The sequence below is a fragment of the Eublepharis macularius genome, chromosome 3, assembly GCF_028583425.1.
Source record: "Eublepharis macularius isolate TG4126 chromosome 3, MPM_Emac_v1.0, whole genome shotgun sequence".
NCBI classification, from domain to species: domain Eukaryota; kingdom Metazoa; phylum Chordata; class Lepidosauria; order Squamata; family Eublepharidae; genus Eublepharis; species Eublepharis macularius.
In genome coordinates this window covers 187145844-187171403 of record NC_072792.1, presented here as the reverse complement: position 1 = coordinate 187171403, position 25560 = coordinate 187145844, and the positions used below count along the sequence as shown (strand labels likewise).

The window sequence follows — 25560 nt, the reverse complement described above, 5'->3', positions numbered from 1 at the left end:
CTCCTCAAAAGTCCTGAGCCAAGGCAGCCTGGTGTGGGCCTACCCTACAGGGGGCTCCTCTTCCCTTTCTTACTCCTGGAAACGGTAACTCATCCTGCAGGGTTTTATCATGACAAGGATAGATCCTCTTATGGATTTCAAGCTGGTTCCTGCACGAGGGAAGAATAAATGGACAGTTTTTGCAATGGCAGGAAGCAAGGAACGAGGCTCCTACAGCCCCTGGGGTGGGACCAGCAAGACGTAACTTGTCCAAGAGACAGCCAGTGAGGGAGCCACGTGGGCAGATGACATGAAACTATTAAATACAGCAGAGAGGACAGCTCCAAAAGGATTCCTCCACATCGGGTCAACAGGCATCAAGACAGCAAATAAGATTCAATAAAATTAACTGAAAGGCACAGGGGGATGGGGAAAAGTTAAGTTAAGGGGAACAGCAGAGAAGATTTTATTGCCCCCATGGCCTGCTAGTGAACTTCCCAGAAATATGTGGCTGCCACTGGTCGGTGCAGGGTTCGAGTCTAGGTGGCCTCCAGGTCTCAACCAAGAGGCATTTTCTCCTGAAAAATTTACTGGTGGCTCTTTGGCAGATAGCAGCAGGAGAGGTTTTCACCCCCGCCACCCTCCTACTCTATGCGACAGTATAGCCCACTGGGAGAGGGGGGGGGAAGAAAGAGGCCCGCGTGAGACAACCTTTAATTGGGGGATGCCATTGGCATTAGAAAATCCCACTCTAGGCAGCGTCAGCAATCACGGCCCCAAGGGACAGATGTGTTCCCACCAACTGGAAAGAACGTTCTTTCTCGGAGAAGAGCGCACGGGCTAACATACAGGCTCTGCCATGCAACACATTTTTTTCATGCTGCAGAAGCGCAAACCCAAAAGAATGTGTGTGAACCAAAAGTAGTAATTAATTTATGTGTGTGTATGTGGGGGGGTGGGGTTAAAGGCACACAACTGTCCAAGGTAAGGCTCGAACGACAACACTAAACAGTCCTTTGCTGCTGACAACTTTCCCTGACCCACTCTCCTAGCAGCCAGACCCCTGGCAGACAAAGCCCAGCTGAACAGAGCCAAGCGAGGCGTGGAAAACGTGCCAAGTGAGACAACTCATCCCAAACACGCAGCCCCAAAGGCCACAAAGCAGAGGCCTGGTGGTGGGACAGAGGATTACTCAGAGAGAACTCAACCCCATGGGCATTGGTTGTTGTGGGTTTTCCGGGCTGTGTGGCCATGGTCTTGGCATTGTAGTTCCTGACGTTTCGCCAGCAGCTGTGGCTGGCATCTTCAGAGGTGTAGCACCAAAAGACGGAGATCTCTCAGTGTCACAGTGTGGAAAAGATGTAGGTCATTTGTATCTACTCAGGAGGGGTGGGGTTGAGCTGAGTCATCCTGTAAGAGCTTCCCAGGGTGTGGAATGCTAATGGCGGGAGGCTTCACTGTATCCTGAGGAGGTTCTTTTGCATATGGATTGGTACTTGATGTGCTAATCTTCTCTGCAGGGCTATTGTCGGGTATAGAGTGTTTTGTTAGCCTGGTGTTTTTCAGAACTGGAAACCATGCTCTGTTCATTCTTAAGGTTTCTTCTTTCCTGTTGAAGTTTTGCTTATGCTTGTGAATTTCAATGCCTTCCCTGTGCAGTCTGACAAAGTAGTTGGAAGTGTTGTCCAGTATTTTGGTGTCCTGTCTAGAAGGTCAGTTTCTGCAATGAAGGAAGGAGGGTTACGAAATCTTGGCTTGGGTCCTACCACCTTCCCCGCTGGAGAAACCAGGAGGCATTGTTCACAGGAACAAGGAAAACGCAGAGAGCGCCTCACTTCTCTCCAGCTCACACACACACACCTGGGCATACGCAGCGAGGGAGGACAAGATCGGACAAGTTCGTCACATTCAGGCTCCCCAGAGTGAGACGCCGCTGCATTTTTCGGGAAGTCCTTTCTGGCAAGGAAGAAGCTAACCGGCCTGTGAACATTTCAGAGGAGGAGGCGGAATTCTACCAGAACGCCCCTTCTCACCGCAGCCCCCATTCTGCGAGGGTCCGGTCCCCGCTCTGCCTTTCCCACGACCAAGAGGGACCTCACCTCCTGGTTTCTCCAGCGGGGAAGGCGGTAGGACCCAAGCCAAGATTTCATAACCCTCCTTCCATCATTGCAGAAACTGACCTTCTAGACAGGAAAACCTTCCTAGAGCCCAACCTAGAGTGACCTCTTTCCCTCTTGAACCTCTACGGCTTCTGGATATCCCCCTCAGCGGATGCTATGAGAATTTCTACTCTTATTCTTACACCAGCACGCACCCTTCGATTACTTTTCTCTTCATCAAAACAAATGCAGTTCCTTAACCCTGCACAAATAAGGCTGTCCTTTCAAGCCACGTCATTATTCCTACAACTTCCCTGAAAGTAATTCCCAGCATGTGGAAATCCTTCAAGAATTGCAGTGTCAAGGAAGGCCATTTGCAGCACAGAATACACCAACAGCAAATCCACACCCATCAGTGGGAGACCTGGAAAGGCATCACTCCTTGCCTCTTCTCCCCCTGCCCCAAGAGAAGGGGAGGCCTATTTTGCCAAAGAGTAAAGAGCGCAGTAGCACCTTTAAGACTAACCAAATTCATTACGAAGAGAGCCACAGCTGTCTTCATCAGATGCATTGTCAGCTTTCGAGAACCACAGCTCTCTTCATCAGACAATGCATCTGATGAAGAGAGCTGTGGTTCTCGAAAGCTGATGCTACAATAAAGTTGGTTAGTCTTAAAAGTGCTACGGGACTCTTTACTATTTTGCAACTGCAGACTAACACAGCTAACTCCTCTGGATCTATTTTGCCAAGTTATGATTCAGACCCACAATATAATCAATCCAACTGTGTTGTTTTTTTAAACACACACACACACACAATACATTTGGTCTCTCCTGCAGCACAAAGCTTAACTTGAGAGGAAAACAAGCAAAGCCGCTTCTCTCTTATTCTAACACAGACCACACAAATTTTCCTACTTGTTGCTTTTCCACCCACAATCCAGGCAGAAAGTGCTTGCGAAGGGTCAGATTCACTCCTCACAACATCACTGAGTTTGAGGAGGAGGAAGTAGTTAACCATGTCAAATTGCTATGAAATCCAAGTTTTCAGCTGCAGCATGCAGAAATTATGCCTAGGCTCAATCTCCGTCTAACAGGACCCTGGAAAGCAGGGCTGGAAAGCACCTCCATCTACCTGAGACCCTGAGAGAGAAACTGGGTTAGATTCAGACTAAATTCCCCGAAGGCAGAACGGCACTTCCCTGCCTCCCCCATCCCAATTCAGTCCACTGATCCAAACAAAATGCTGTTCCCGGGGGCCAGGGGAACCTTAAGAATAACACCGGGGGGGGGGGGCTGCAAAAGGAAGGAGAAATCCAAGTCGACTGCCAATTTAGTCTGCATGCAACCCACAATCAGTCAGGGCCAATGCTGGAGAGCAGGATCCGACCCAGAACTGCCCCAGTCTCCTCTGTCATGACATTTTGGTGCCAACTCCTGGAGCAGGTATGATTTCTCTGATCCTGAAAATGTCCCCTAAAACTACGCAGCCAGCCCCTCTGCTGGTAACGTCTTCTTGCTCGTGACCTTCATGTTCTCGTTTTCGTATCTCAACTTGACAAAAAAGTTGCAAATTCTGCAGAAACTTGATGAGAGCGGTTTTGGAATTATTCCTGTAGAAAAGGCATACTGCTGTGGAAAATGTTACACTGGGATTGAAAATCTATGTGGCTTGTTTGGGAAAATATCCAAAAACAGGCCATAATGTGAGCAATGCCTCCACTCGCAACGCTGCCCTGAAAATCTCAGGTCACCATTCAGTTGCCAGAACACTGGCCCAAACATATTTCTCCAATCTGCAACAGCCACGCAATGCAAGATGTTCTCACTAAAACCCGAGAAAGCAAAGTGGGAAACGTTAAGGCCAGGTATATACCAAGCATAGAATTATAGAATCATAGGGCTGGATGGGACCCCTCAGGGTCATCTAGCCCACCCCCTGCTCAATGCAGGAAATTCACAAATACCTCCCCCCCCCACACACACACACCCAGTGCCCCCTGCTCCATGCCCAGAAGATGGCAAAACACCTCCCGGATCCCTAGCCAAACTGGCCTGGGGAAAATTGCTACCTGACCCCAAGGTGGCGATCGGCATTACCCTGGGCATGTAAGAAGGGGCCACGAGAACTAAGCACTGATGTGGCCCTTCCTGCCCTCCCCCTCATGATCTGCCCAGGTTCACAGACATGTGACATCACACCAAAATGTTATTCAGATTTCAGAATATGAACTTGCTCTTCCCTGGAGTTCCCACAGGCCCTTCCTAGGCAGCCCAAAGGAGCAAGCTTGGCAGGGGGATACACTATACGAAGGGGCAAAACTTCAGTCCAACACACCAGGGGGTCATTCTGGGATTCCTTCAGGTATATGAGCCAAAAAGCCCTCTCCTGAGAGCCGCAGTAGATCAAACAGGAAGGGGCTGCCAGGGCCAATAAATCCAAACCCCAATTTAGAAACAAGAATTGAGAAAACACGGACCCAGACTAGAAACTTCACGCCAGCCCAGGTGATGTGAAAACATCCAACTCAACTGAGCATGTAAATAAGAAACAGTTGGCACAGCTGAGAATCATCTGTTTTTACACAAACCACAAGTTTTAATGCTTTGTCAATTTTGCACTACAAAGCAATAAACAAAAACCGAAAATGAGACTGCAAGCTGGCAGGGCAGGGCAGGGCGGGGCAGGGCGGGGCGGGGCGGGGCGGGGCAGGGAGGGAGAGAGAGAGAGAGAGAGGAGAGAGAGAGAGAGAGAGAGAGAGAGAGAGTGTGTGTGTGTGTGTGTGTGTGTGTGTGTGTGTGTGTGTGTGTGTGTGTGTGTGTGTGTGTGTGTGTGCGGAAAAGGGGATTAATGGAACTGGATTCAGTTGCTGAAAATTCATCTGCAAGTTTCACAAGCACACGAGTTCTGCAACCGAGGTGGACATCCGGAGCAAAAAGTAAAAGCGTTCTAAAAAGACGGCAGTCTAAAGCGAATGTAGAGAGTTACTAGCCCACCGAAACTAGAGTTTAATTCTGCATATATGGCTGCACCATTAAACTGCTGGGGGTTAAATCTCCATGCCTTAGCAAGGGGTGGGGGTGGGGGCTTTACTACTGCAACGGCTTCACATCTCCTTCCACGAAGCTATATATAGGCGATTACGGTTTTCAATAAAGTGGCATGCAAAATTTTAAAAGAGTAAAAACGGACACAAAAAGAACGCTTGCAATACGGAGGGCATTAAACTTCCCCCCTCCAGCTTCCAAGCCTGCCAAGGAAGGGACGGGATCTCCTTTCCATCTAGCAAAAGCCATCTAACAGCTTGGCCTGTTGATAGTTTGTGGGGCTGGAAGCAGGGAAGCCAGGGGGAGTCCAGAGCCATTTGCTGACAGCTCCTCAGGCGGATGCCTTTGGACTTCAAACAGTGGGCAGGAAACCCGTCTCTCCCGCAAGTTCCTCCCAGCTACAAGGCCTCCAGGTTTTCCCCCCCCCTCAAAGGGGCGTCCCAACAGGGACAGAATGCCCCGAGCAGCAGGAACACTGGGCTCGGCTTGAGAAGGGAAGGGGTCTAGTCCAGGCCCTCAGGGTGTGCTGCTCTGCCACAACCCAGAAGCCACGCAACCTCAGAACAAAAATAAACAAAGTTCCTAGGCATCACCTTTTGAGAAAGCTGCAACAGCCAGTGCACGATGGGGAGGAGGGAGACGCAACATTTCTTGAGTACCCCCAGCCCCGATTCTGTTGGAACCCTTTCCTTCTGTACTGTTGCAACACAAGCTCAGGAACGTGAACTGGAGCCATCAAAGAGTGAGCTCTGCTACACCAGGGACAGCCGGAGCTACCGACGCGCCAGCCAAGACTGTTCAGCCGAGCGGCCAAGAGCTGGCGTTGAGGAGAGGAAGGTGAGCAAGCCCATTCGCCGATATGGGCTTGCTCAGCATCCCTTGACCTGTATCAAGAGATCCTGAGTTTGCCCTGTTGCTTAAGAAGCAGCCCCTCCCCGGTAGATCCCCATCCAAGCAATTTGTGCTTCGCCCAGCACTCTTGGCAAGGACTCCGGACAGTCACCGAAAGCTCACTCTTGAGACGTGGTGGCCAACAGCGGAGATGGCTGTAAAAGGGGACACGTCAACCAAAGCTATTTGCCGTGATGTCTAAATGGAACCTCTGTGTTCAGAATAGTAAAGAGTCCAGTAGCGCCTTTAAGACTAACCAACTTTATTGTAGCATAAGCTTTCGAGAACCACAGCTCTCTTCGTCAGATGCAACCGTCAGGTTGCATCTGACGAAGAGAGCTGTGGTTCTCGAAAGCTTATGCTACAATAAAGTTGCATCTGACGAATTAATTTAATTTAATTTAATTTATTATATTTATATTCCGCCCTCCCTGCTTTCGCAGGCTCAGGGCGGATAACAAATACAAACATGTTTAAAAACATTTAAAAACATTAAATAATACATTTAAAAACATTTAAAAACATTAAATATAACAATTCATGCTGCCCAGTGGTTCATACATGCCTCTGTGTTTGCATAGGGGTGATGGTTTAACCCCCCCTTCACGGGGGGGGGGGACGGGCACTGCCCGGCGTTAGCCATATGCCTGGCGGAATAGCTCTGTCTTACAGGCCCGGCGAAATGCAAGCAAATCTTGCCGGGCCCTTGTCTCGCAAGACAGAGCATTCCACCAGGTCGGGGCCAGGACTGAAAAGGCCCTGGCCCTGGTCGACGCCAGGCGGGCCTCCCTAGGGCCAGGGACACTTAAAAGATGTTTTCCGCCAGAGCGGAGAGTCCTCCGGGGCTCATATGGTGAGAGACGGTCCCTCAGATACGTCGGTCCCAGTCCGCGTAGGGCTTTGTAGGTTAACACCAAAACCTTGAACCTGATTCGGTACTCCACTGGCAGCCAATGCAGCTGGCGTAGCACCGGTGTAATATGCTCCCACACCGGTGCTCCAGCAATGACCCGCGCTGCTGCATTCTGTACCAGCTGTAACCGCCGGATCAGGCCCATGGGAAGCCCAGCGTAGAGCGCGTTACAGTAATCGAGCTGTGGTTCTCGAGAGCTGTGGTTCTCGAAAGCTTATGCTACAATAAAAATGGTTAGTCTTAAAGGTGCTACTGGACTCTTGATTATTTTGCAATGACTATTTTGCAATTAACACGGCTACTCCTCTGGATCCGTGTTCAGAGGCAGTCTACCTCTGGACCACAGCTGCTGCAGCAACCAAGCAGGGAAGGACATTGTCTTCAGGCTCTGCTGGCTGGTTTGCAGGCTTCCCGGGGGTCACGTGGCTGGCTGATGGACTCTGTGGACCGCAGCTCTTCTCCAGCAGGGCCCTTCTTATTTATTGATAAGTCTATGTTTTCACAGACTTATCAATAAATAATCTGATAGTCCATGTTTTCAGCACATAAAAACTCCCAAGGCAGTTCCGGAGACTATGCACAGAACGGCACATTGCAAAAAACATACAAATGTGTCGTTCCCAAACCAAGTTATCCAATAATGAAAATATTTAGGGTGGGGAGGAGACTCGGGGTGGGGGGGGGAATGCTCCAGCTATGAAGCCAGATATCAACATGGCAGGGGTGGGGCAAGTGGAAGTAGGGAGATTGTAAAGCCAGTGGTTCTTAACCCTGAACCCCAGCCCCATGCTCCAAGTAGGTGGTGTCATCAATGAATGGCGCCCGAAACCCAAGAAAAAATTAAGATGTAGGCAGCACTCCAGACAAGGCACTTCAACCGCACAGAAGTCGTTGTGATAGAGGCGTGCAATACACAGGTTTAAGGCAAACAGTCCATGAGAGCCTGGAGCCTGAGGGCTGACAGCCAACTCCTTCATACTAGGTTGACACCTATTTGCTTTGTGCCATTTTTTAAGTGACTAGGAGGAGGGGAGGAATAGACAGCCTGGGATTTAATGCTCAGGGCAGGGTGAACAGGACAGAAAAAAACCCATAACGTCAGAAGCCACTGCCATGGGGGAGAAGGGGCTGCCTAGACTCCCAAATGCCTCGCATTTGCCCCTGTGCGTTCTGAATGCCCCCTCCCCTGTTAAGAACCACGGGGTTAAGCGATCCACCAAAATGAGAAGTCTCGCACCTACCATCGCTGAGAAAGGCAGACTATAAATAACATTGACAACAACAACAACAACACAACACAACCGCACAACACTGTTTATGCAGGCAGACTTCCGCTGGCCGAGGGTGAGGGTTTGTGATATTAACACCAACATCCGGAAAAGAACCCTTCTTCAGGAAGCAAAGTGGATTGTAACCCTCCCTGAACATCAAGAATGTGGGGACAGGACAGACAAAAAAACGTTCTTCTAAAGCCTTCAACACCGGATCTCCCTGGATCCCTCCGAGCAGCTTAAGTCAAAGGAAATGCCTCTTTGTCCCAGTGCCCGGCCCAGCCTCACCTGTGTTTACTTCTTGGCACCAGGGTTTACTAGCAACGCAGAAACACCTCCGGAGCACAACAAAAGATCAAGAGCTCTCGGGAAAGGGTTATTTAGAAAGGACGAGCACAGACCTTCGAGACACGCTGGCTAGCAGGGGAGAGCAACCAGGCGGTGCCCACAGCAATGTTTCTCGCCTCTGCAGAGAAAGCAGCGAGAGTTGGGGCCAGGGAGGACATTGAGGCTAAAAAAAAAGGGGGGGGGAGTCATCTATGAACTGGAAGAAGAGAAATACAAGAGGCCAGAAGAGGCCACATGTCTTTATTTCAAAAGAGCCTAGATAAATATTTGATCTGCTGAACAGCAAGAGTAGATAATTGGTTCAGTGGGTAGAGTATCACAGTTGAAGGAAACAGGTTCATAGCCAGCTGCCAACGTTCGTAAGGGATCCCCCACCAAGCAAGAGCTGAAATCTCTCACTGTCCCATTAAAGCCGTACCTTTCTGAACCATAAACCAAGAGCTGCTGACACTGGGGACAGGGGGGAATAAAAGTTTAGTGAGTCAGCAACCATTCTCAGTTTCTAGTACATTTTTACTACATCCCTCCTCCGAGGACCTTGACGTGGCATACATGGTACTCTCCTAGAAAGTTCCAGAAATTCTGAAGCCCCGGGGCGGGGGGGGGGGGACGGTTTCCCCCCAGGATTTTTTTCTTTTGGAAAAGCCATGGAAATGTGAGGGGAAATTAAAATGCAGGCAATACTTAACTTTCCGATAGGATCTAAACTTCTTTGACTTGATTTAACAACATAAATGGCACCATTTATAACTTTAGTATATAAAACTACTTGCCATACTAATGGAATTTTAAAAGTATAAATAATTTTCCAGAAGAAAAATTGCAAATATATCCATTATGTATTTTGAAAATTTTAATACGGCTTCTCCAGGAACTTGTCTGAGGCAGCTTACAAAATAAAAAAACATTAACAGATATTAAATTTTATTTATTTATTTACAACGTTTTTACCCCACCTTTTTGCCAAGGGGCTAACAAAACATATCCATTAAAAACCTCATCCTAAAAGCTATTAAAACCAGCACCTAAATAATACCTTTGTTTAGTTTCTTTTTTCACCTGTATATCTCTTTTTTCTTTTTATATTCTTTTCCTGTAAGTTGTACTATCATTTAATACTAAAAGTTGTTCTACAAAAAAAGAGAGATACATCAGTAAAGGTAAAGGGTTACTACTATTGCTGTAACTATGGCAGACTATAGACTTCACTACTTTTGCTATAAGTATGATCTTACTGGGTAGTTCCTAAGTTGTTTAATAGGTCAGCCCTAGAATTGCTTCTGCTCCGTTCCAGCATTTCTTCAACTCTTTATTGGGTTCCTGCAGGCTTTAAATCTTTGCAAAGCTGCGTGTATATACCCTATTACATCGTTTATCGAAACGTCTTTGAAACTGACTGTACTGACTTTCACTGTCATCCGCCTTGAGTGAGAAAGGCACACTATAAATAACGTTAATAAGTAAATGAATCTTTCCTATCCAGAAAAGGCCGCAAACTACAGACGTGTTCCTTCAAGGGGAAATTAGCCCCTCCAGAAGGGCTGGTGACTGAAATCCTGGGCCAGACCTTCTGCTCACCAACAGCGCTTCAGTCTCGCCTCTCGCATTTGGAGGGGAGATATGCTCATACCCCGCGTGCAAATTCAGATCTGCCTCTGCCAATCCAGACGGGTAGAGACAATAGAGCATGTTATCTTATGCTGTCAGTATTATCAGGAGACTCGTACAAAGTACATTTTACCAATTATCACCACCTACCCAGGCAGATCTAATCAATTTTATTCCGCTCTTCTTCTAGCTCCTGGCTGCAATGAAATCACTGCCAAGGCAGCAAGATTCTGTGCCCTGGCTAGTTTAATCAGACAGAACATTGTAACTTCTTTTAAGAAATCTTAACTATATTTTAACAATTTTATTCATTTTAGTATATAGTCGTATTTAATCCTTAGTGAAGAAAGCTGACAGGAAGAAAACTGATTCATTTGAAATGGGGTGCTGGAGGAGTTTTGCAGATACCATGGATGGCGAAAAAAGACAAATAAGTGGGTACGAGATCAAATCCAGCCTCAATTCTCCATAGAAGCTAACATGACAAGACTAAAGCTATCGTACTTTGGTCACATCATGAGAAGACAAGATTCTCTGGGAAAGTCACTAATGCTGGGAAAAGTGGAAGGCAGTAGGAAAAGAGGAAGACCTAAAACGAGATGGCTGGACTCTATAAAAGAAGCCACGTCCTCCAGTTTGCAGGATCTGAGCAAGTCTGTTAATGGTAGGACGTTCTGGAGGTCTTTCATTCATAGGGTTGTCATAGGTCAGAGGCGACAGCACATAACACACACACAATCCTTAGACATGTCTAGATTTGGAATTAATGTACTTGTTATACATTACTATATACGCCGATCAGAATTTTGATCTTGGATAGTAATAATAAAACTGAAGTGAACTGAACAGCGCTTCAGTTTTATCAGGATTAAGCTTCAGTTTATCAGCCCGCATTCACTCCGAAACGGTGTCAAAAAGATGTTAAAAGGGATCGAGGACAGCCCTGAGTCTTGCAGGACTGCACAGGCCAAAGGCCAAGGGGCTGAGCAGCCACCCCCCAGCACCGCCTTCTGAAACCTACCATCAAGGTGGGACTGGAACCACCACAGAAGGCTGCCTCCCCCTTCCAGCCCAGAAAGGTTGTCCAGAAGGATACCGTGATGGATGGTATCGAAAACCTCCAAGAGGTCCAGGGGCATCAAGTCCCTCTGTCCGTCTCCTGACACAGGTCGTCCACCAGGGTAACCAAGGCCGTTTCAGTTCCATAACCAGGCCTAAAACCAGACTGGAAAGGATCTAAAATTTGCTTCACCCAGGGAAGCCTGAAGTTGTCCAGCCACCACCCTTCCAACCTCCTTGGTCAAGAATGGAACATTTGAGACTGGTCGATAGTTATTAAGACCTCCTGTTTCAAGGTTGGGGTGACTACCTTCTCTCTCAAGCAGGCATTAACTACCTTCCGGACTCAGTCAACCAGCCCTCCGCCCGCGCCCTGCAGATTTAGTAAGCTAGGAAGGGCAAGGGTCATAGAAGCAGAAGGTAGGCTTCAAACTTCCAAGGATCCCGTCCCTGTCTTCCAACTGAATAAAATAAAGGCATCCCAAGTAACCGGACAAGCTAGCACTCTGGCACCATCTGACCCCGTCACTGCTCATGTAGGGCCCACGTCAGAACAGATGCAAGAGATTTTATCAGTAAAGCGCTGAGCAAAATGTTCACAGTGGGCCAACTGAGCAGTTCCTCCGACAGCCCAGATCCCAGCAGGACCCTGACCCCCCGGAGCAGCTCCGCTGGCCTGCCCTGTGCAGATGCAATGGTGGCAAAAAGTATTGTTTCCTTATATTGTCGAAAGCTTTCACGGCCGGAGAACGATGGTGGTTGTGGATTTTCCGTGCTGTATCGCCGTGGTCTTGGCATTGTAGTTCCTGTCGTTTCACCAGCAGCTGTGACTGGCATCTTTCGGTGCTACACCTCTGAAGATGCCAGTCACAGCTGCTGGCGAAAGATCAGGAACTACAATGCCAAGACCACAGCGATACAGCCCGGAAAATCCACAACAACCAACTATTGTTTCTTTGTCGCCATTAATGCCCTGGAGTACACTTCAAAATGAGCTCTTGCTCATGTCTTATCTGATTTGTTCCAAGTCTTCCTATCCTGTTGCTCGTCTTTTCGTTGTCCACAACCCTCAGTAAATCCATGGGCCGCTTGGGCTCTACCACCAGAGAAAAGGCACTTGGGAGTGACCACGTCAACCGCCTGGGTCATTCCACTGTTCCAGAAGTCCACCAGGGCATTGGGAGGAGCACAAACCACGTCAACAGGAAAATCCAGCATACAAAAAAGCCCCTGCCCAGCATAATAATAACATGCTTTGTAAACCGCTCTGAGCGGGCATTAAGTTGTCCTGAAGGGTGGTATATAAATCGAATGTTGTTGTGTTATGAAAACACAGACCATAAAAACAAACCACAGACAGCAACGTAGGCGCCCAGTGAACCTCAAGGAGCAGGGCATTTCACAAATGAGGGGCTACTGCTGGAAAAGCCCAGACTCTTAACCGCTACGCTACAGCATCCTTATGCGACAGTAAGCATATCATACATACATTCCCTACCCCACAAGCCAAGCGCTTTATTAGATTCACAAGAATCTCCATTTTCAGTAAATTAAAACTCTCACAGGGGAAAAAAAATCAAAGAAATATAAATAACAAATTTAGAAATCTGAGCTGGTTATTCCAGGAGAATCCACCGGTCGCAGAGCAGGACTCCGCCCTTCCCTCAGGAGTCCACAGTCCTGTAGCTATCTGTTGGCCCCCATATCCCATAAACTTCTGCAGCCAAAGATTCTAAATTCTGAATGCAAGCAAGGAAAAACCCATAAGGCTCCACCTTCAGAACAAAGCATGCAAGTGTGGTGCAGAGCAGAAAGACTGCCGCAGGTTTATGGGACTGAAAAAAACTGGGCTCCGTGGCCAAAGAACACTTCTGTATAGTTCTAATATCCGAGATTATAGGTTTCTGTTTGTAAATAAGGACTTCAAAAGCTCCTGCACCCCCCACCCCCTACTGTGTTTTTGTGTTTTCAAACTGTAAAAATACATTCATTCTGCTCATTCCTGAGCCAGGCCCGATTAACGTTCTTGATACTTCTAAAATATTTCTCCGGCTGCCAGTAGCTGACTGAGCCAGGCTAGGATTTGTTATGTAATCGCGTCATGAATAACTAGTGCTCCTAATCTCTCCCTACTGATAACGCAGGATGTAATGCTAGAGTACCGGTCTTGGCGCTGATAAGGGGCCCAACAACGCCTAAGAACCTAACATGATGGATCAGGCCAAAGCCTTTACGCACCAAGCATTCAGAGTCCAAGGGTGTCCAGGTAGATGCACCTGGGAAAGAAATGTGCCTGCCAGGACTGTGGCAGCTTTTTCTCGGTATTTTCTTCTCAGCATCTGGCATCCAAAGTGCACAGGGAAGGTCCATTCAGCTATCGTAGCTAGCAGCCATTACTAATCTACGCACCATGACTTCACCTCTATGTTGCCTTATGTACTACCTGTTGTCTTAAATATGTGCTCTTATGTGCTACCTACCTGTGCTTCATGCTGTCTAATGTCAGCCCTAGAATTGCTTATGCTCTGTTTCAGCATTTCTTCAATTCTGTATCGGATTCTTGCTATTTGCTATGTCTTATAAACTTGTATTTATTTCCCCTATGGCATTGTTTATGGAAATGTCCTTGATACCAACTATACTAATCTCACACTGTGGAATCCACCTTGTGTCTCAGTGAGAAAGGAGGACTATAAATGACATTTAAAAAAAATGAATTTGCTAACCCTAAACTAACAGCCATCACCACGAGAGCTCTGAGTGCCAACCAAAAAACAAAGACAAATTAGGGGGAGAATTTTTCCCACTGATGGGGGAAAAAATGGAAGATTTGGGGGAATACTGAAAACACTCATTTGATTTTCTTTCTTTAGGAATTAATTGCATTTTTTAAGGCAAGGTTTTATTGATTCAGATGTAGAGCATGCAAAAGTTTGTAGTTCTGAGAAGCACTGAGAAATTGTTATCATTTTTTCCCTTGAGCGACGTGCTAAGGGAACACAAGTTTGCAGGCCTCTAATACTGGGTGTATTTGTCATTTTGCTTCTACAAACACATACTTTAAATTCCACGTATATACCAATTTATACAAGTTTATATGCATAACATTTATGTTATTATTAAAGGAGCCATAGGAAAGTAAATAGTGTATATATTGCATTTTTTCTCAAACTTTCCGTTTTCTCTGAGCGCCAGTGTGGGTGAAGCGGTCAGAGTGTTAGACTAGGTCCCAAGTTGGAATCCCTAGGTGACCTTCAGCCTGTCACTCGCTCTCAGCCTAGCCTACCTCACGGGGTTGTTGTGAGGATGAGACAGAGGTAAGGAGAATGAGGAAAGCAGCTTTGGGAAGAAAAGCAAAATATAAACATCCAAAATATTTTCCTGGTTAGCCCAAGTGAGCCTGATCTTGTCAGATCTCAGAAGCTAAGCAGGGTCGGCCTTGGTTAGTAATTGGATGGGAGACCTCCAACGAAGACCAGGGCTGCAGAGTTAGGTAATGGCCAACCGCCTCTGTTAGTCTCTTTCCATGAAAACCCCACCAGGGGTCGCCATAAGTCAGCGATGGCTTGAGGGCACTCTCCATCACCAATTTCCCGTAGCTTCAAACTTTCCAGAAATTTTACACCCTGAGGCAGTCCACTCTTGAGAACTTCAATTCCCTGGCCAGTGGCCCATGTCAACAGGCCGTACTTAGCTGCAACATCCTCACCCCGCCCCGCCCCCCCCCCCCCCGAAACAGAGAAATTCATCACCACTCCGGCCTCCTGCTGCCAGGGAATCAAAGCAGCTGCACGTTCCTTTGGAAACTCAACAGGCACCACCAACCAGAAACTCCAGAGAGCAAGAAAACGAGCCTCAGCGGCCAGGGCCGCGTCCTTTCTCCATCCCTGCCAAGCCACCAGACAGAGTTATGTCAGCTAAGGTGACGCTGACATGCAGCTATTTTAAAGACCTGCTACTCAATTATGGGAACTTTCAACATCAGAAAAGGGCAGTCAGGCACCCTCGCCATCAAGCTCATGCCCCAGGGCAGCCTCGAACCTTTCGAAATGCCACGCCCCATGAGGAAGACGGAGACTGTGGAATCCATCCGGTTTTCTGGTTTAAAAAAGTCAGTTACATCCGACAGAGATCTCAGAGCTAAACTGCAGCTTTGACTCAGAAGTACACCGAAAGTCACGCTCCAAAGGCACTTTCTGAGCCATCCGAGTGACAGACGGACCAGCTTTGCGTGTGCGTCCACCATCACACCATTTGGATTAACCGGAGACCATCAAACAGGTCCAAAGCTGCCAATGAGACATTTGCCAATCACCCCAATTCTGACACCATTCAAAACTTCACCAGATAATAAAAGATCACATATGACACTCAGAATGCTTTCTCTGCCTCCAGACTTATTAATATCGTGAGGCTAATAACAACATACTCTGTAAACTGTTGAGTGAACATTAAGTTGTCCTGAAGGGTGGTATATAAATCAAATGTTATTATTATTATTATTTCCATTTGGTGTGGTGCTTTTAGAGTGCTAGTCTCTAATTCTGTCATCCTGTTTCATTGCCCTATTCATTGTATATTACATTCAAATGACAGTAGCGTTCTTAGAAGCCATTTAATATGAATGAGGTTTTCAAGTGCACGCTATCCCCCCTAGTTCCTGCAAAGGAAACTAGACCATGCCCCTGGGAGTGCCTGCCTTCTCTCATGCTAGAAAACGGAGGGTGCAATGAGCAAACAGGTCACAACCTGCTGCCACGGGAGTGTAAATAATTGCAGGCTGGTACACTAGAACCATACAGTAGTCCGAGGGATTTTTCAGAAAGCAGTCAGGCCTCTAAGACTAGCAGCTCAATTCATACTTTTATTAAGCAGGGATGACCAGATCAAGGCCTTCCTTGTCAAGAGACAATACTAAAGGGACCAGTAGCACCTTTAAGACTAACCAACTTTATTGTAGCATAAGCTTTCGAGAACCACAGCTCTCTTCGTCAGAAGCATCGCCAGCTTTTGAGAACCACAGCTCTCTATTCATCAGATGCATGTCATTCCAGGTTCAAGGTTTTGACTTATAAAGCCCTTAATGGACTGGGACCAGCATACCTGCAGGACTGCCTCTCGCCATACGCACCCCGGAGAGTGCTTAGATCAGCTGACAAACATCTACTGGTGGTCCCTGGCCCCAGGGAGGCTCGACTGGCCTCGACCAGAGCCAGGGCCTTCTCGGGCCTGACTCCAACCTGGTGCAACTCTCTGTCGGAAGACACGTGGGCCCGCCAAGATCTTTTATCCTTTCGGCGGGCCTGCAAGACACAGATGTTCCGCCAGGCGTATGGCTGAGGCCTGCCTGGTTTCCACCCGACAAGCCTCCCTACCGGTCTCCTGTTAAGAGGGGGTTGTATAGTTTCTTCACACACACACACACACCCTCTCATGAGAAGATCTGATCAGAACAGCTCAAAAACCCCTCCTCTGCATGTATTTTTTTGGTGGGGGGGACAGAATGTGCTGCAATTTGGGGGGTACTGCAGTTGATGTGACTTCATTGGTTTTATTGTGGAAATATATTTATATCTGTATTTACTGTTTTATCCTTGTTGTGACCCGCCCTGAGCCCGCTTGTGGGGAGGGCGGGCTAAAAGTCTAATAAATAAATAGATTGATAGATAAATAAATTAGTCTTAAAGTTGCTACTGGACTCTTTAGTATTTTGCCACTACGGACTAACACGGGAAGCTCCTCTGGGAGGCAATACCAGCTCACTCCTCGCAGGTTTTACTTACCCGCAATTGTGGAGTCATCCAGGTGGGTCCCTGGGAGCCTCTCCCCCTGTCCTTGCTGGAGAAGGAAGCTACAGAAGAGCCACACAGTTGCTCGGAAACATACATCCATGGCCAGTGTCGAAAAGGAGAGCCTTCTTTCTTCGTCAGCTCCTCCTCGGCATCAGTTCCCAGCAGGGAAAGGAGTCCGAACTGCCTGGCTCACCCTTGATTCAGGCAGACACGTGCCTCCCTCTTCTGTCTCCCTCCTTTGAGTCTATATTCCAAAACCGTGCAGGGAGAGTCTGCTGTTCCAGGTGGGAGGCCGGGTCGTTACCCAAAGCTGCAGAAGCAAAGACCGGAGGGGCTTTAAGGAGCCCTTCCTTTCCCCAGGCACGGCTTGAAGTTTTGTCCCAGGCTCAGCAGTTTCCAAAAGCTATTTCTATTTCCCCACAGGCACACAAACCAGGCTTCCCAAAGCTTCCCCTGTCTCTAATGGCGGTCCAAATCCTAAACATTAAAGCATCCGTTTTCAATATGCGATACCGACTGGAAGCCCGTCAAGGAAAACGCTCGGTTGTTCTCTCTTTCGTGACTAGACAAGTCCCTCATACTGCAGCTCCCTTGCCGCTGAACTCGAGCACAGCCCAGAAATCGCTAGCAGATGCCAAACCGCTTAGCAAAACTGTAACGATACCAATTATACTGGGTAGAATGCCACCGCAAGGGCTCTTCCCACCACCACCACCACCACCGCCGCTACCTATTTGGCCTTAGGGTGGGGTGTACGTTAGCTAGCGCAACGCTTGATTGTCAGCTTTCAAATGTCAAACAACGGCAGTTTGTGCCTGACTGCCGGAAGTCCAGCAAGCACCCGCTCTTAATACAATCCAAGGCTCTCTTTGTCGAAAGGCACAGGTTAGGCAAATTCAAGCAATCCGGATTACCAGGATGCAGCTGGAAGGCAGAAAACATCAACCGGGTGGCAATAAAAGGAAAACACTCCGTCCCTTAGGGTGCCCCCTCGTTGGCACTCTTGAAAGAAAACTTGCTCTGAACAACGGTCAAGGAAAGCTGCTGAAGAGACCCCGGCTAGCTGCTCCCAAACTCCTCTGGAGCAAGAAATGAAGCGGAGCTGCTGCCCAGGTTTTGCTCCGCCACCTGGATATGTTGGTGGATACGGAGGACGCCGACCTGCACCTAATCCAAACTTTGCCTTTTGCCCCACTTGCAGGGGGCCCTCTTGCGGGGGGGGGGGGACTTCGTCCACTCCAAGAAATGACAGGCGGCCCCCTTTGCTGTCCAGGGGGGGTCCTCTTCCTTCAGGCCGGGCACTGTCAAAAGAGGAGAATCAGAGAATATCAGTCCAGGCCCTGCAGCTGCAGCCCCCTTTGAGCAGCCCAACAGGGCTCAGCCAGGGCCCCCCCCCAGTAGCCACACTGGGGGGGCAGAGGCCTGTCAGGGGGCCATGGAGGACCCCTCCCCATCTTCTGAGAGAGCCTCACCTGCCCACAGGTGTGCTGGGGGGCTGCCCAGACCTAATTTCCTCCCCCTCACTATTCCCGCTCAGGCTGCCCTCCCTCATCTGCCCCCCTCCGGCTGATGGCTGCCCTGTCCCTCCCCCCGCCCAGCTCTCCAATGGTCTGGCCCGGCCTCCCCTCCCCTCTCCAAATGGAACCTCCCAGCCTGCCCCCCCTCCCCGCCCGCAATGGTCTCTCCCACGCAGCACCCCTCAGTCCTCCCCAGGTGGTCTTTCCCTCACGCGCCTCCCCCCTCCCTCCAATGGTTTCGCCCACCGCCTCCTGTCGGCCCCCGGGACGCCTCTCCGGGCCAAGCCAAACGGGCGCTTCGGCGCTCCTTCCGCGCACTCTCAGCAGCCCCCGGCAGGAGGCGGGGGCGGGGCTTCGGGGCACGGGAGGCCACGCCCCTGCTCTCCGGAAGAGCCAATGGCGTGCCAGAGCCATCCCCCCTCCCCGCGCAAAGAGCTGGGTTGCCCAACAGCGGCTTCTAGCGGCCGAACGGCGGCACAGCAGGAGGTTCTAAACGGCCGTTGCACCGGCGAAGTTTCTTTGCACGTGTAGTTTCTTTGTACGTGTGGCCGGTCTTGCGTGCAAGTGGGCGTCAGGGAGAAGTCCCGGTTGAACCCGCGCCCTGTTTTTGCTAGCTGCTTATGCTTATGGTCTGAAAAAGGGAGCTCTGATTCTCGAAAAAACAGTCCAGTAGCACCTTTAAGACTAACCAACTTTACTGTAGCATAAGCTTTCGAGAATCACAGCTCTCTTCGTCGGATGATTCTCGAAAGCTTGCAAAAAGAGGCGTTTAAAGAAACTAGTCCTCATCCTAAAACTTCGGTTATTGCTTTCCCCCTCCTCTTGTTCCCTTTGGTGGGACCTTCTCCAGGCAGAATTCCAGAAGGATCGGGGATCTTGAAGATCTCTTTGATAGCAAGGATTGCAACCCAGGTCCGTTTTCAAGCACTGATGGTGATGTTCCATATTACAGAACTACTAAAAAAAAACCAACGACAAAGGTTTCCTTAATGTCTTTTTTTACCAGAATGCAAATAGTTTTGTGTTTTGTATTTTAATTTGTTAGAATTCTAACACACTATATACTTCCAAAAAGTATCTCAATGTCAGTATTTTGTCAATAAAGATTCGTCATTATGGTCTTTAAAAAAAAAGAGGGGGGAAGCTGACACTCCGAAAATCTTGTCGCTCCTGGACTCCAGTGCTTATGCCCAGAGCCCCCATCAGCCCTGATTCACTAGCTTGCATTTGCAGGGATCCCCACTGTTGCCCTGACTTTTCCATGTACAGGGTACCATCCTGCCTGGCTGTAAAGAGGTCCTGAGAGTGAGTGGCTGCAGAAATTTAGAAGGGACACCAAATGCAACCCTGGCGGGGCCTGGAAAAGTCAGCAAAAAGAGCAGCAGCATAAGGCTGCTTGCTCTGGACGAAGAATGGCGCCGTCTCCCATGAGACTGCTTGATTGTCAGGGGGTGGCCCCTGCCACACTTTGCGGGGTTCATTGGGGGGGGTTACTGTTGCAGCCCAGATCTGTGCCCTGCTTTAAAAGTGCCAATGCAGCCTTGTGGGCCCAATGCAGCGATCTATGAGCCAAGCTACAAGTGACGCCTGACACAGGTTCAGCTTCCCTCAAGTTTTGATGGGAAATGTAGGCGTCCTGGTTTTACAGCTTGGCTCTCCATTAAAGCTGCAAGACCAGGATGCCTACATTTCCCATCAGAACTTGAGGGAAGCTGACAAGTGTCCAACCTGTGTCAGGCGTCACTTGTAGCTTGGCTCTAAGTTACCAGGGAGACGAGGAGGATCCGTGGGCCTAGTCAGAACAACAACTTTGTTTACTTTCATTTTACTTTCTGCAGCGTATTAGATGTGAACTTAGAGCTTAGTTTCTGTGGAGGGGGTGGGAAGAGTAGAGTGGGTACTAATAAAGTGGGTACTACAAGGCAAAAAGACAGGGGGAACGGTCCCAAACTCCAAGACAAAGGCAAACTAAGGACATGCCAAAAGACCGCTGCTGCAATCCAAAGCTTTATTCATAAATTCATAAATGAATTTATTTGTGGCTTTTGATGAAGCTGTGAGCCTTGCGAAACGGGACAATTTAGCCAGGCAAACCCGTTGCCATTCTCCTGCCAGGAGTAGCCGGAGAGAGTGGGCGCTCCCGTCCTTTTGATTTGACCCTCGGCATTTATGAATAAAGCTTTGGATTACAGCAGTGGTCTTTTGGCGTGTCCTTAGTGTGCCTTTGTCGTAAAGTGGGTAGTGCCTGAAGACTTTAACGCTTAACAAGGGGAGGGGAGAGCCGTTCCTATCAAGAAGGTTCTTCTGTACTGAACTCTTAGGTTATCCGTAAAAGCTTTGATTCGCACATCCTTGGACTCATGCAGTGATCTGAGATCTAAGCTGGCAGTCTCTGACATTGATCAACTGATGGATGGATTGGTTGGTTGCTTGATTGGTATCATTCATAGTCCACCTTTCTCTCTGAGACGGAAGGCAGGTTACACAGTGTGAGTCAGTACAGTCAATTTCACTGACATTTCAATAAGCAATGTAATAGTGTAAATCCGTGCAAATGCGCCAGGGGCGAAGCAGGTTTGTGAAGCACATTCAGACCGCATTTAGCAGATACTTGAAGTCGGGATTTTTTGTTCTAGTGCGCATTATCACCTTACACTTGCCTGTATTCATTTGCCACATCTTTGCGCTCTCATCCAATTTGTGAAGACCCTCTTGGAGCTTTCCACCATCCTGAATAGTTGTATGTCATCTACAAATCTGGCCACTACGTGGCTCACCCCCAATTCCAGATAATTTATGAACAAATTAAATAACACCAGTCCCAATACCGATCCTTGTGCTCCCCCATTGCTTGCTTACTTCCATTGAGAGAACTTCCCCATTTATTCCTGCTCTCAGCTTTATAAACATCTTTCTAGTTGTCTCTTTTTCTTAGCCGAACAGTTCCCAGGCTCTTCCGTCTTTCCAGCAGCTTCATGCGCTCATGAGATCTCCATCAGGCCTTGCAACATTAGAGACAAATCCCTCTGCTAGCAAGGGCAGAAGTTCTCTTCTTCTTCTCTTCTACTTCTTATACATTTTGACATTGTCACCTTACTTTGTGCCCATATAGGATATAGACGTGTGATTTATAAGTGCTCAGTGCTTAGAGTAAATAAATAGTGACTACAAACATTCCTTCATTACAATAACTCATGCATAAATACAATAAATATATCAGTAACCATATATGCAATAAATACAATAAATAGTGGCCGTAAAATACATATATGCACAGTTACAATTCAATAGGGCTGTTAGTTTTTCAGGTGCCCTGAAGCTAACCAGTTTCCACACTCCTGTGGGTCCCGTCAGTAAGTAGAGTTGCAGGAAAAATTCCAGTCTGTTGAACAGTTCTTTCTCTTATATTTTCACAGGTGCTTACTGTAGTGTGCCCCCCACCCATTTATGGGGTAACACACAGCTGGCTATCAACCCCAATGAGATGCTAGCCAGAAAGCCGTATTGTCAAAACTTTTTCAAGGAAATACAACTTGGTTCAAAGTCTGTCAAAGAGTTCCAAAAACTGCCAACGTGAAAGCAAGCCTATTGCCTATAGACGGCCATCAACCATCTGAGGTTTAGACTGAGGTTGCCTTTTTGTTTAGTTTTGCTTTGTGCCCATGGCAAAGCCAGAAGGGGCTTCTATTCCAAACCCCTGCCCCAAGTTTCATAGCTCAGCTGCTAGATCAGGGTTGGTGGAGAGATTCTACCTGCAGTTTTGCTGAATTTTGTAAACTTCTTTGGACAAACCCTGTTCACCTGACTCCCCTGAGCAAAGAGGGGCTGAGCCTATTCTGCAGTCACTCCATTGGCTGCTCATCACTTACGGCACTCAGTTCAAAGTTTTGGCCATCACATAAAGCCCTTCATGGCATTGGCCTCGGTCTCTCATACCTACGGGACCTGAGAGATCTCTGCGAGATCTCTGTCTTTTGGTGCTACACCTCTGAAGATGCCAGCCACAGCTGCTGGCGAAACGTCAGGAACTACAATGCCAAGACCACGGCAATACAGCCCGGAAAACCCACAACAACCATACAACACAGAAAGGCAATAAGAAATAAGTTTACTAACATTTCTTAATGAATCCTAAGTTTAACATGCTCAAAGTTTCTATGAAATACATAGGTAGAATAAGTTCTCACCTAGATTTTCTCAATAGATTTCTTCCATCAGTACCCTGCCATACTATCTGTGTTTGAAACTTTATACCTCATCATATGCAAATATTTAAGGTCTATTCACATGATAGCACAAACAAATAATGATTGGTTTGACACTTCACTGAATATTCATAATCTCCATAGTACAGCCTTCCAATTAGTGAAAAATTATGTCATATTCAGATCTGCACAACAAAACTACAAATCTCTAACAAGTGTCAGGAAAAGTTAAGTTGAATGATCACCATTGGTTGAATCTCTGATAGAGGAACATTAATCTCGATAGAGTCCACTATTTTAATTAACTGTCAAAGGATGAAAGCACACCTGTTGAATTACCTAACACATAGAAAAAAATACACAGACAGTTCATGCAAAGTATAAAGTTCATCTAGTGAATACAAGAGCTTGGCCTAGTATTGATTAGTATTGATTATTGTCATGTGCTTTTATCTATATTGGCATAACACACCTTTCTGTTATCCTTACCCTATTGCATTGTTTATTGAATATCCCAGATGATGATAGTAAAGAGTTCAGTAGCACCTTTTAAGACTTAATCAACTTTATTGTAGCATAAGCTTTCAAGAACCACAGCTCTCTTCATCAGATGCATCATCAGATGCATCTGACGAAGAGAGCTGTGGTTCTCAAAAGCTGACAATGCATCTGACGAAGACAGCTGTGGTTCTCGAAAGCTGACAATGCATCTGATAAAGAGAGCTGTGGTTCTCGAAAGCTGACAATGCATCTGACGAAGAGAGCTGTGGTTGGTTGTGGTTAGAGCTGTGGTTCTCGAAAGCTTATGCTACAATAAAGTTGGTTAGTCTTAAAGGTGCTACTGGACTCTTTACTATTTTGCGACTACAGTCTAACACAGCTAACTCCTCTGGACCAGATGATGAGTGCGTTGACATACATTGTGTAATCTGCCTTGAGCTGCAGTGAGAAACACAGGCTATAAACAATGCAAGTAAATAAATAATCTTCCCAGCTGAGTCCCTGCCTCGTCTACTATGCAGTGTGTCCCACTCAAATGAATTTCAGCCTGAACATCAGAAACTGAAGAGATGACCTGGTAGGTGTGTGTGGGTGTGTTTTCCATGGTGCTAGATTTGAGTCCAGTAGCATTGTGCTGAATGCTGGGCCTGAAGAAAAGTGCTGTCTCAACTGGAAGCTGGCTTCCAGTTTTTCTAAAGGGGCCATTGCTCTAATCTGGGCGGCAGGGCCCCCCCCTCCTCACCTCTAGATGGCAGCAGCCTCCTTCGGGAGCGCCTAGCCTAAGCGCATCGCCCTGTTGTGGACCCGAATCTCCTGCTGGGCTCCTCCTCTGCCTCTCTCTTTACTGGCAGGAGTGCAATCTTGAGCCAGGGATGGGGCCTCCCCTTGCCCGTCCCTTCCATAGCTGCTTTCTCCTCCCTGGAGCACACCTCCTATAGAGCTGCCGGGCCTCCACCTTGCAGCCCTCCAAACCGAAGGCCTCTCTTTTGGCAGGGCGCACTGAACTTTGTCTTTCTGAAGGATGCAGTGTTTTGGAGAACCGATTGTTCAGAGTGAAAACTGGCCACCCATCTGTAGGGAAAAAAGAGAGGTCTTTTGAAGAGACCGCTTCTCTGACAGGGGAAAGAGGACATTCACGCTCCTCAAGAGAAATACTCACCCTGCTCACGGACTGAGAACACCCTTCCGGCCAGCGGTGCCACGCGGCTTTGGAAAACTTCCTTTTAAAACTCCTTAGAGGGGGAGGGACTGTTTCCTCTCCTGACCCCCCTTTTCTCTATAAATAAATAAATCATGTATCCCTTCAGCGTTTCTGTAAATTCAAAAGCCTCAAACTCCGTAGCCTTGCCTCACAGAGCAGGTGCAGGCCTCGTCTGCATTTTCCCAGCTCTTCAATGCCTTTTCTGGGGTGCCAGAACTGGACCCAGTATTCCCAATGAGGCGGCACTGAGAAGTGGGGACTTGTCTCAGGGACTTGCTATATTTTCAGTTCATTTCCTAATTATCCCTAGCATGGAATCTAATCCCATGGCCATTAAGTTTACTCTGAAGCCTTTGGTGAAGCCCCTTGTCGAATACTTTTGCAAAGTCCAAGTATGGAGAGCCAGTTTGGCATAGCGGTTAAGAGCGACAGGGCTCTAATCTGGAGAACCAGGTTTGATTCCCCACTCCTCCACTTGAAGCCAGCTGGGTGGCCTTGGGTCAGTCACGGTTCTCTCAGAGCTCTCTCAGCCCCACCCGCCTCACAGGGTGATTATTGTTGTGGGGATAATAATAACACACCTTGTAAACTGCTCTGAGTGTGGCATTAAGTTGTTCTGAAAGGTGGTATATCAATTGAATGTTGTTGTTTGTTGTTGTTACTGGGCCACCCCTCTGCATGCTCGCTGGCTCTCTCAAGAGTTCTGAGCAGTTGGTAAGGCTGAAGCTTTGCTGATTCTTCTAGAGCAAGCAAGTCTTGTTCTTCGCTAAGTTCAAAAATTCTGCTTTAATAATACTCCATACCAATTTATCCAGAAGAGACGTTGAGCTAACTGTTCTATCTTTTCTCAGATCACCCTGGATCACTTTTTTAAAATCATCACAGGGCTGGGGATTTCCCAGCCTTCCAGCACAGCGGTGCTAATGTCAAATTGCACACTTCTGTTAGAAGACCAGCCATTTCATTTCTCAGCTCTGTAAGAACTCTTGGGCGTGTGCAGTCTGGACCTGAGAACTGATTATTTTTTAATTTATCTAGTAGCCTCAGAACTTCTACTTTGGACATTCCTTTTGACTCCATTCTTCATGGGTCTGGCTTTGGGCAGGAACAGAGATGCAATTTCCCACAG

At 47.8% G+C, this 25560-nt stretch overlaps 1 protein-coding gene across 3 annotated transcripts in view; it reads right to left on the bottom strand.

Moving 5' to 3' along the window:
* The window catches only part of STIM1 (stromal interaction molecule 1), a 129101-nt gene extending 110243 nt beyond the window's left edge, over nt 1–18858 (bottom strand). For all 3 annotated transcript variants that reach the window (XM_054973337.1, XM_054973335.1, XM_054973338.1), the window contains exons 1-2: nt 18771–18858; nt 16999–18308 (exon numbers count right to left, since the gene is read on the bottom strand). In XM_054973337.1, the coding sequence (XP_054829312.1) occupies nt 16999–17107 (109 nt within the window). In that variant the 5' untranslated portion in view covers nt 17108–18308; nt 18771–18858. The remainder of the gene's footprint in view (nt 1–16998; nt 18309–18770) is intronic.
* Nucleotides 18859–25560: the final 6702 nt, after the last annotated feature.